This window comes from Heterocephalus glaber, unplaced genomic scaffold (assembly GCF_053883595.1).
Source record: "Heterocephalus glaber isolate CG9 unplaced genomic scaffold, H.glaber_assembly_v1.0 deba00001481, whole genome shotgun sequence".
In the NCBI taxonomy this organism is placed as follows: Eukaryota; Metazoa; Chordata; class Mammalia; order Rodentia; family Bathyergidae; genus Heterocephalus; species Heterocephalus glaber.
Genome location: NW_028258317.1, coordinates 62,836,684 through 62,849,023, shown reverse-complemented (window position 1 = coordinate 62,849,023; position 12,340 = coordinate 62,836,684). Strand labels below are relative to the sequence as shown.

General features: G+C 39.0%; 1 protein-coding gene across 12 annotated transcripts in view; it reads right to left on the bottom strand.

The window, feature by feature from the left end:
• LOC101718976 (transducin-like enhancer protein 4) overlaps window positions 1–12,340 on the bottom strand; it is a 146,059-nt gene that overhangs the window by 106,208 nt on the left and 27,511 nt on the right. For 8 of the 12 annotated variants that reach the window (XM_004862552.4, XM_004862551.4, XM_013078809.3 and 5 more), the window contains exon 5: window positions 5,879–5,941. The exons of the other annotated variants lie outside the window; for them this stretch is intronic. In XM_004862552.4, coding sequence (XP_004862609.1) covers window positions 5,879–5,941 — 63 coding nt within the window. The remainder of the gene's footprint in view (window positions 1–5,878; window positions 5,942–12,340) is intronic. 12 annotated transcript variants of the gene reach the window in all.

Here is a 12,340-nt window from a genome sequence, read left to right as displayed (position 1 = left end):
CCATTTCTCCAAAGTTAACAAGGACTATCAGTTCAAGAAATGGTAATTAGAAAGCCACTGGTCCTAAGGAACCATTTCTGTCCTCTAACTCTCTCCAGTAAAATAAATACACACATTTCTGGTCATTTCAGGCTTTGGTTTAGAAATGGTTTGCAGTCCAAGCCATTAAAGTGGATCAACTGAACTCTGCAAACAATAAGCCTGAGCATTTTTCTGAGTTGTCTTAAAACTCTACAAACCAAGAATGACCTATCCAATGTATCTTCCAAGATCGTTTGGGCAAGGAAACTATCAACTTTGGATATCACCGTCTTTAGTTCAAAATAAGGCATGGCAAGGAAAGCATAGAGATTTCCTTAAAAACTTTTTAAGGAAACTTTTATATTACCTTCCTTCCAGCAAATCTACCACAAAATATGACAGGCCAAGGTAATCCGCTATAATCCACCCTTCAACTGAAGTGTCTTCAAGAATGTCGGTACTTCTTTTAATGGGAACAAATATGAATGGTTACAGGCTTTGTGGGTTACTTAGCTAGCCCACAGGGCCCATGTGGGCTTCGTTCCATCCTCTATGAATGTATGAATGTAATGAGTGCTCCTCTCCAAACTCTGAACTGTAAGGAAGACTTCCATAACAAGAACTAGACACTGTTTTACATTTCAGGAGACAAAAATGTGAGTTGTGCTAACTACACAATCAGAGGTGCTATTTATCCTGTAAAGACATACCTTTGCAATGACAATAATAATAGCCATTACTTTTCTTTCATGCACAACACTAGGTCTGGACGTGATTATCAGTTGTCCCCTGATATTACTTGTCTTGCACAAGCTTTATGTGGATGTAATGGTCACTAAATTAAGCCTGCATTTCCAAGTCTCCTGCAGCTAGCTGGGAGCAGATAATTAGGTGGTAGACAGTGTGAAGGGGGCAGGAAAGCAGGATCTTCAACATCGTGCCCTTATTAGGAAAGATTATGCCCTTTCCTTTCTCCTTCATGATAGCTGGGGATAATCATGACGATATTAGGTATGATAAACATCAATGCAGAAAGAACCTGAGTCCACAGCTTCTCCTAGGCCAATGTGTGAGGAAGAAATGTTCTCATCTTGATCAAACCATTGTTTCTTTGATCTCTCTTAGACCAGCCAAAGTCCAGCTAGGTCCTCTACATTACCATTACCCCTCACATCACAACCCTTTTGAACAGGTACCTCAGAAAAGCTAACTGTTCTGCTCAGTGTTATAAAGGCAGCACCTGGTTGAACTCAGATTTGGTTCCAGACCTGGCTGACCTCCAGCTCCCCTCACACTCCCTTGAACATAAGGTGGCTCTTCCAATGAACTCTTCCCCTTACTATCACAGCCACAAAAATACAACTGTGCAGAAGAAAGATTTTCAGTGAAAAATTGTGATAAAAAATTCCGCTGCTGACCTGCAGTCTACTAATAGTCTGAAGTTCTCAAAGGTCTTAGCAAGACCTTATTGGTTACTATAAAACATGCACAGCCTGCCTGTCTCAAAAATGACCCTTACAGAGAAATAAGAATCCCCAAAATACTATGTAAGTGTCCTGTCCTCCAACTCAGATCAGGTCTACAACTGAGCGACTGAAATTTAACACTTAATCTAATAGGTTAATATAAATACTGACTTACCAAAAAAAAAAAATCCTTCCTTCTGAAAGATAATTTGCGCAGAGTTAACTGTTCACTGTTGAACATCACAGGAAGAGGGACTGCTAGCCAGCTCATTCTGAGACATTACTCTGAACTCTTCCTAGTTTTTACTGAGTTCTTCCTCTCCAGATGTCTTAGAACCTAAATTAACCTGGAATATTAACTTCCTCAAAGTACAACAGCAAAGGAGGGAAGAAAAATGGGAATTTACTATGCCAGGTACTTCACAAATAATACATATAAAGACACATTGTAAAGACAGGGTTATTTTTCTCACTCTATATAGCAATACTAAAGCTCAGAGAGATCAACTTTTTCAACACGAAGCCAGTAAAGTGGCAGAGGTAATCCAATTTCAAATGAACAGTGGTGCAGAGCTTCCCAGCACATTAGAATCACCTTAAAGATATGCTGCTGGGGCCAGGGGTTTAGCTCAGTAGTTCCGTCACCCACCTCGCAAGCGCAAGGACCCGAGATCGATCCCCGGTACCAAAAAAAAAAAAAAAGATATGCTCCTGGAATTGGGGTGGGCCAGATGGGGGCTTCTACGACAGCATCTGTGGGATCCTTCAATTTTACTGAGAACCCATAAGGACTAAGGATACAAGTCAAATCCTGATGATGAACACTAGCCAGTTCACAGCCCTGGTTTCAGTTTAATTTACATTTTTTTTCCTCTATAAGGCCATTAGAGAGGAAGACAACAAACTGACATTTTTCCAAAATGCAAATTAAAGGGGGAGGTAAAGTTGGTTCCAGGTCCTCCCAAAAGGAAACAGACTGCCACAGCTAGTACTAGCACCAGTCAATAGCAGAAGGTACTTACTATGTGCTAAAGTGCCCATCTATAATCCAGAGTTATCCTCACAACCATTAGGTACATTCCATCCCACAGATGAGGAAACTAAGGCTTCGAGAGACAAAGAACTCACTGAAGGCCATGTAGCTAGTTAGCTCGGTCAGAATAAGCCAAGCAATCTATAAGAGGGAGACAAGAACTTGACCTGCATCTTGTCATGATACTGGCCTTTCTTGTTTATGGAACTGCCAACTCAGAGTTGATTAGTTTTAGTTCTCCTGCAAATGAGACCCAATTTGAGAGAGAGAAGGCTTCCCACACTTACTACCTTGAGATGTGCTTTCTAAAGAAAAAAAGGTGATGGCAGGAGAATATAGATCCCTCTTACCAATTTCTAGGAGCCAAAAATAAGTGAGAGAAAAAAACAGCTTCAGATGAAGGCTCATAAGGTTTCTCTAAATTCTGATATTAGGGATACTGTGAAATTCTAAGCACTCATAAATGGTGGTTACTCATAAGTGGTGGTTACTTGTTTTTGTCTAATGCCTAAGATCTTAGAGATAGTTATACTGTATGCAAGTCCAACAGAACATCACTAAAATATACATGGGCTATAATTTTTTTTAAATGTAAAAATGATCTAGAAAAACTTCTCTGTAGTTTTTACATACAGACACACTTCACTCAGATACAGCTGACCTACAATTATAACTCATTTCCAAAATAAAAAAACCCTTGTAGTTAAAATTAAATTCAATCATTGTCATTCAGGATTATACAAAGATTTTTAAGTTAGGAAAATGTGGTAAACTACATGCAAATAATACTAAGCAGGTACACTAATCGGCACACGGGGTCTAAATTTCAAAAAATACTTCATCTTGATGTATATAAATTTACTTCTTGTTTCTGTCAAAAACTCCCAAAAGCTTGACTTTTAGATGCTCAAAATCCCTCCAATCACTGTCCTATAGCTTATATAGAAGTCTTCAGGGAATGTTTTTTCTTTTTTTAAAATATGAACATTTAATTTTTAAATAAAAGCATTTTAAAATAAATTCTAATGCCACAGCTGCCCTTCTGGCAGAGAGACTGTCCCACAGAGAGCCAGTGTTAAAAGATCAGATTAAGAGCCTTTGGTCCTGGCACGAGTGACATGCAGCCATGCAAGAGTGATTTCCCACTCCTCTGAAGAGACAGGAAATGGAATTCATCTTCCCCTAATAGCCTGCCCCCTCTCCTCCCTCCAGATCACAGTCCATCTGGCCTCGGGGAAGAAGCAAGGAGCTGGATGCTCACAGAATGCCCTGCAGAGGAAACAAGGTGGGACAACATTCAGATCCAAACCATCAGAGTGGCCAGGATTTGACCAACAGGAACACACTGTGACCCACATATTACAAGATACACATCCTAGGGAACTGGAGAAGGAAAAACCAATTAAATCCAAAGTACAAAGCAGAGAAAATATACCCAGATTTAGCACGTATTAGGAAACCTTGACATTGGTCACTATAAGTGAATCAAGAATTTCCACCAAGAAATGTCTGCAGCATTAGGGAAAATAAACAGTTAAAATGGTGACAGTATGATACTTACACTCTCAGCCTCAAGCAAAAGAAAAGGAGTTGCCAGCAGTTCCCCATGGCTTTCCTCTACAGGGCACAACTTCCTTAGCCAATTAATTTCAGTCCAGTCTGCTCAGCACCACTACCATTACACATTCCACTCCTACTGGGCCTGCTCACACAAACAACATTAACTCATGTGGGAAAACAACTTATGGGCAAATCAGCTCTGCCAACACCCCCAAGACCTCTTTCCACTTCTGAGCGTAATCCACAGATCTCACAGAAGTGCCATGGGGACAGAGCTGTCACAATAATTCTATATGGGGTCTGCACCAAATAAGGCCCAAAGTCTAATACCACCCCAGGGATAATTAACTTCTTCCTGTTACCTTGGGATATAACATCCCATCTTGGTTAATACAGCTCTGTGGTCACACATTCTCCTCGTTCTCTAGGTCCATAAAGCAGTTTCATAAGTCTTCAAGTAAGAAACACACACTAGTCTGGACCAGGCAAGGGGCAGTAGGGTTTCCTAAAGAAAATGCAAATGTGCCCCTTATTCACCATATCATCTAATTCAGTCACAAGCAAATCCTAAGTAAAAATAGGCAAATAGGGATATGACTGGTGGAGGTTTTGTGGTCACATCTCAGAAAGGGGAAAAAGGCTATCCTTTGTTTTTTGTAACCCAGTAGAGCATGTAAATTCAAGTTTTCAAATATGAGTGTGCCCTTCCCCAGAATACGATCAATTAAGGATACCCATGATTAGTCAAGCCTACCATGGTTCAGACCAAGTAAGAAGTCATAGACCACCGTCTGCATATCTGTAATGCACACGCAGGCTCAAACGCTGGCTGCATCCCCACATGAGCACGTGCCTACTGGTAGGCAGCGGGATAACAGCTCTCCTACAAGAGCAGTGATAGGGTGGACACACAGAGCTGCAAATAGGGGAGGAAGAGCCTCGGTGCTTTCTGCTCCCAGAACACAGAGCACCATGGCTGCAAGACGCGCAGATATTCCAACAGTGACAGCTGTTCATATCTGAGCAAGTGAACGATTCAGTAATCTAGAAGTAAAGACGATCTCTGTCCAGTACTCTCCCCTAAACTCTGTAATTACCAAAAGCAAGCAGAGAGGAAAAGCAAGTCTCAAGGGAGCCCTCAGGCACTGGAAATGCACCTCTTCATTTCAACCTGTGCGCCTCTGTTGACAGTATGCACTTCTGCTGGTGGTGAGCAAGCCAAAATCAGTAAGCCACATGCCAGGCCCGGGCAACTGTGAAGGCCCTATCAATAAAGCCCAATCCTGAGAAAAGCAGCACTCGGAGAAATGAGTGAGCCTTCATTTTTCCCAAATGCACAGACAGTGCTTTAAAGACTTAATCAGGTAATAACAAGTTTTAAAAAGCAGCTAGCCACTTGGTAGGGAAGGCCCTTCTATCTGATTCGTCTTCTGCTGACTCTTAATGCCCAGTGACACACGTGTAGAACAAGCTCCTGCCTTTCTAGAAAATTTTCAGTCTCACCTATTAGATGTCATTATGACAAACAAGCATAATTCTGAGCAACACTACATTATATAATGACAGTAAAATATTCTAACAACTGAATTTTGCTTAGCACATTGGAAAAATACTCCACTATATAAGTAATTTGAAGTGTATTCCACTAATTGTTAATAAGGTGTAAAAGTTGGAACAAGAACACCGCATCTCAGAAACGTGAACTATAAACACCAAGGCCAGAGTCAATTCCACAATCTCTTCACTACAACACTACAATGACAACTTCTAACCCAGTGCCTGAAATCAACTACCTTACCTCTTGGGACAGGAAAGGAATGACTTGTGCGCAGATAGCGTTCAGCCTCTTGACAATCTCTGCCTGAAGAAGAAAAAAGGAGGAAAGCAATAAAGAGAACAGTCAGCTGGTTACAGATTCCCAAAATACTAACAGGATAATACTAAAACACACTTTATATTCTGGGTGGTGTATTTCCTAGGAAGAGGAAAACTATCTCATCAGCAAGCCCATTAAAAGGAAACAATGACAACAGTGCCACGTTAATAGCACAATTTATTAAGCAGCATGCATCTTAAAAAGTTAACTTCCAAGCAACAGGGTGATATAAAAAGGAATTTAACTTTCATGACTGGAAATCAGTCTCCAAAAGCCTTCATCAGGATACTTGCCCATTATAATGTTGTTTTTCATAAAATCTTAAGACCTTAGATTAAACCCAAATTTTTCGCTACATTCTAACTCTTTCCATTACTGACTCACTGGATTTCTATGTCTGTGGCCTTTCCTTTAAATATGGAACTTTGAATATGGGACTTTACACTTAACTTTCCAACTTCCTAAAAAAATAGCACTCAGTCAGTCAAGTAAGTTGATTAGTTCAGATTCTTAGCTGCAAACTATTGCCGAATGGAATGTTTTCAACCATAAAGGTTTCCAAATGTGTCCTATCAGTGTTCAGTTACAGGTTTAGAACATGCTAAAATCTTACTATATTCAGCAGAAAGCAATCTGAGTCTATCTGGAGACAAATCTTAAACAATAGATCTGCAACAGTCTCAACAATGTCACATAATAAAATTTATTCTCTAATGATTTTTGAAAGTACAGAAATCTTATGCCAATAGGATGTGATAGTTATTTTATTTTTTTTAAAAAAAGAAAAATATAACCACTACATATTTTCTTCCAAAAGGTACCCAGGGTTTTACTGATGTTCATCTTAATTTTTATTTTCAGATGGTGGGTTATATACTTGATGATAAGTAAACACACACTTTTATATACATACATACAAAACTGCTTATGTTGTAATGATGAGTGGGTGGGGAAAGAAGAGGTAAGAAGTGTTAAAAGGCACAAAACATAATTACTATTCCTAAGAAGTTCTTAAAATAAAATTCCATCCAGGGTCAGTGCCTCATTTTGTAAGAAGACAAAAATGCTTTTTCTTACTAAGTCATTACCAGAATGACAGCGACAATACTTGTGAGATCTAGCCTGCCTTCTTTTTCATCAGCAACCTTTTTGACTTCAGAGCAATGAAATCTTTTAAATGCCAGCACATTAAAAACTTTGCCAGCCAACAGAAAACACAAACTTACCCTGAAGTTTCAAACCTAAGCTTTCCAACTCCAGCCTGCATTCCTAACAGAATTGACAAAAACTCAGCACCAAGGAGCAGCAGTGAGGAAGGACCCAACTGTGCTGACCTGATTTAATTTACTGCACAGGCCCCATGGAGCACTTAGCCATCCTTTAAGAATGCTTAAACCACCATGAAAAGCTGCAAAGGGAATCACCAAAACACTCTCCACCTGGAGGAACACACCACAGTGGTTATGGGGTGAAATTCCAGGTGAGCCAAGAAAATAGAGTAGGATTCAGGAGGCTGAAAGCTCAGTGCATCTCAAAGGCATGTGATTGTTAAGCTTTTTTGTGGAAGTGGAAGGAGAGAGAATAAAAGATAATGAGACACTTTGGGGCAGACCAAACTGATGATTCTAATGCTCAGAACCATCTGCCAAGCATATTTTCCTCATTATGTTGTTTACATAAATAAAACTGTCCCTTGCTAGGAGGGTTGAAAAATGTGTGGGCATATAACAAAACTCAGCTCTGTAGTTTGCCTACATAATCTAGGCAATAAAAACTATGCAGAAAACTTACTCATCTGGCAAAATAAAGACCAAAAGTTATTTGGTTCCTTAATTTTGGACTAAAGCCATTTTCAGCCTAAACAACTATTTAAAGAAAAACTTTTTATATTTTCTTTAAAACAAATGTAAAAAGAATGTAAATCATGTATGGCAACACATCACAGAAAAAGGAGGATAGCAACCTAACTTTTCTTTACAGGTCTTTTGTTTAAAAGACTTAATTTCTTTAAGTTGTCATGCCAATGGATTTTCATAGACAGGCTAATTGGCAGCAGAAGGGGTGGGATTTGTGTGTGATTTCATAAAATTAAGCAGGTCATTCCTCACTTTGAAAGCTAAAGTTGCCTCGGAAACACTGTGCTTCCATGGTCATCTAATTTTGCCTCTTTTGTCCCACAGGGCCCAGCTTTGGGGAGGCATCATTTATTTGCAGGCCTTTCCACCGGGCTTCAGCAATCAGCCAATAATACTGTGGACACACACTTCTAACGGCCTATGTTTTGAAACTGAGTCTAATCTAATGGCGTGGGGCCCAAACTCCTTTTCCAGCACAGCCATTAAAGGATGTAGGTTATTGCTGTTGTCACCACTGATATTTGTCATTGTAATGTAATTAGGGCCCTAAAATGATGCATTACAGCCCTTGGCACAGCTTCTATTAAAATCTTTTCTTCTGCTCACTGAACTGCGACCTGCTTTCTGATGAATAACAGACAGACAGCTTTAGGGTAAGGAGCAGATTCATCAAAGAAGTATTTTTCAGCTTTGGGGAAAGAGGAGGAGAAAAAAACCTGCAACCTAGAAGGAAAAGCAGTAGGGGAGGAAAAGCCACAATACACATTTGAATTTCATCTGACCACTTGAAATTCTGATTGCATCTGATGAACCTTGCTTAGACAATATATTCCCAGTCTTTGAATCACATGGTTAATCAGGGCTCTAATCTGCTATCCATCAGCCTATGCCAGTTCTGGAGCTTCCAATCAAATTTATAGGTGATGTGGGTCATGCATCCCTGAACAAGTGAATTCACAGAGCGCCCATTTAAGCAGGCAGAGACTCTGAAATACTGCTGGTGGGTTACTGGGTGTTATAATGTATTCAGTGCTTGATGCACACTGCTAAACTATTGTCTTTAGGTGGCCATAATATTCCAAAGTAGCATTAATGGCCCCAGTAAAAGGACAATTATTCATGTCCAAATATAACAAAAAGATAATTTTGGCAGCGATACTTTGTCAAAAACATTAACACTTGACAATTCTATTACATATTCCCATATCAAGATATTTTAAAAAAATAAGTGGCACACATATTTTTCTACCCTTACTTCACCACCATTCTATTTCCTCTTTCTAGCTTCCTGTCTTTATACCATCCTCCAATAAGAACCGATAAAACTCATGAGTATCCCTGCCGAACCGAACAAGAAACCCAATTTGGGCAAAGTGTCTTAGGAAAAAAGGTAACAACAAAACAGGCATTCGATGAAAATCTCCTATGCACACCACACCTGACATGTGAATGCCAGCAGCCTAACTCGAAAGTCCACGCAAACAGTGGAGGGAGTACTAACAGGATCAGGCAATAAGGTCGCGGGAACACTGAGAATAATCTTGCTTCCTTTAATTTTCACACTGCAACATTCAAGAACAGTTAGAAAATTTATTCACTACCATAAATCATAAAAAAGGGATGTCATGTACTGAAAAGAATGACATAACTCAACAGATTAAAAGAAACAGTAACAAATTAGAAATAGTAACAGAGGCACAGTATTGGATACATATTTATAAATCATATCAGCTATTTAAGACAAAGAAAAAACTAGTCCAATATCTTAATTCACTTACATTCCCTCAAATGGATCTGAGAGAATGAAAATCTAGTATTTATTTACATTATTTCTGCTTGCATTTTCATAAAAAACAAAACATTTTTTAACATAATAAACTTGATAGAATGTATGATCCTTTTAGTAATCAAAGAGATATATCAATAGCCAATTGCTACTTTAAAAAAAATGTTTCATAGAGTTTTTAGCCTCCAATCAAAATAAAAAATTATTGCAAATGTACTACTGAAATGAAACAGAATAACAAAGCATGATTAGCAAACCATTCCAGCAGCCAACTTACAAAAAAGAGCAATTAATTTCAGGAAAACATTCTTGAAGAATACTTCGCCATTAACTTTGTACATTCTATAGGAGTGTCTTTGCCAACAACTTCAACAGATGAACCTATTTACTTTATTAAATGTTTATCATGAACATACTCTTATGCACAATATGCAAACACTTAAGGTGATTTCTACTTTTTCCTGCCTGAAATCTTTATGGAATAAGCACAAATCTTAAAACCTTCTCATACACTTCACCACTAGAGAACCAAGACTAATTTCTGTTCTTTTTCAATTTCAATCAGAAAATGAATTATTTTTATTTTTTCAAAATTTTCAGAAGAAACTACACAACTTCTGGAACTGATATCCTGCTTGAGCTTAGATTTAAAAATCAGAGAACTAAAATTCTTTCTATCCTAATAAAAATCCACACTAAACATAAAGAAAGATATGACTCTAGATTGATGCTAGGGTTTAGATAAGTGTCCCCAAGGGCCTCTGTGCTAAAGGCTTGCTTGCTGCCTGCAGTGCTGCTGGGGTGTAGGGGAAGCTTCAGGGGGGCCTATTGGAAGGAAGTGAGGTTATCAGGGGTGCCCTTCAAGGGGATACGGGAATCCCAGACTTTGCTCTTCTGGGCTTTCCAGCTGCCATCAGGGGAGTAGCTCTGCTCCACAACGTGCTCCCCAACATGATGTACTACCTCGCCACAGGGTCAACGGACCACCGATTAAACCTCCAACATCATGAACCAAAATCTTTTTGTCTTTTGAGTTAATTACCTCAGTTATTTTGTTACAACAGAAAGCTGACTAACACAAGTGATAACTCAGTGTTTACTTTGACATCAAAATTCGACTTTGCAAAAGAGATAACATGTAATGAATAAAAACAAATTTTATGCATAAAACAGACTGCCCACACTAAAGGAAAAACATAATTAGAATGTAGATTCAGTTAGTGATCTCTTTTCTAGAAATAATGTTCAGAAATTGAAAAAAACACACAGTAAAGAAATAATTGCCAGGAAGTGCTGAATCTGTAGGAAATTATAATTTTTCTTCAATTTTTTTATTAGTACATGTTTGCAGTACATAGTGATTATATTCATTGTGGGGAGCTGGTACATGTACATAACACATCTTAAATTTTTTTGTTTTTAAAATCATATGCCATTTTACTGCAATGTTAAGTATGATATAAAGTACTCAGTGTGGAACTCAGTAAACTGAATATAATCAAGTACCACATCTGTTCCTCCTAACAAGATACAATGTATGCAGGACAGTGTCCTTCCTGAAGAGAGAGTCACAGTATACCTACCTTTCACGAAACTATTCCAATCTATACCAAAGGTAAAGTGGAAGCATTTTTATAATGATTAAAAAAGAATGCCCCTGCCTCTTATACTTGAGCTTTTTTAAAGTTATTGAAGGCAAGTCTTAGATCCCTACATACATCTGAGCTCTGATTATTGTGTTTTAAAAATACTCCATCGTTACGTGTGATCAAGAGAACAATATACATAGGTTGAGAATGATGACCATTGTGCCAGACACTGAGTCACTCATAGAGTCAAATCATTTCAGTTCTCAAGTCTGAAAAAACACTGTAACTAAGGTTATCATGGTTATAATAGCTCTAGCAGAGGGAGCAGGAAAAACGGAAAAAGCATGAGAGGGAAAGGTGGGATGCCAGAGGGAGTAGAGAAAAAAAATTCTGGTACATTCAACCTTGGCCTTCAAAGAACCAGGTGTAACGGGTCACAGAACCTGATTACTGTGGTTACTGAGGCACTCAAGTTCCACAAATGCTGCTCTCCTCAGCACTCCTCCGCCCGTGGGTCACAGCAAGCCCTGCAGCACTCTAATTGCTATGCTCTCCTCTCTCATTTCTCTCCTCCTTCCCCTTCCTCTTGCACACTCCTGAAAAGTACAGGTGCCTTTGAATGCTGATTTATAATTGAGCATTTGCATATTTAGCCACAGCGATGTGGATACTCCGTGTGTGTCCACAGCAGATGGAGGTCATTCATCTTGACTTTTCCTAACATGATCCATGTGATCAGAATAATGTGAAAATTACCTAACAGTGGAGAACTCTGGTCATAGGAGTAAAAACAGAAGAGGCTAATGGGGTTTAACAAGTTCTCATCAAGCACATCTGTATCCATCTGCAGGTAGGCAATAAGCCACCTTTTAGACATTGATAGCCACGCCAGATTTTCTGATCATTTCTTCTTGGGTTAAGGTAAAGCTTCCTTATTTGTTTACTTTGTGTTTATGTCCATGTTTTCAATAAATCTCCATCAACAGCCACATTTCTCACCATTTCTTTTCCTCTCCTTCCAATTCTAGCATAGCTACTTGCAGTTCCCTTTCCCTCTCTCCAATTATATAAAGTTTCAACTCTGTGAAGCCATCACTGCCAAATCATCATTCCGATCCCCTTGACTGTCCTCTTGCCCTCCTGCTGTGATGAG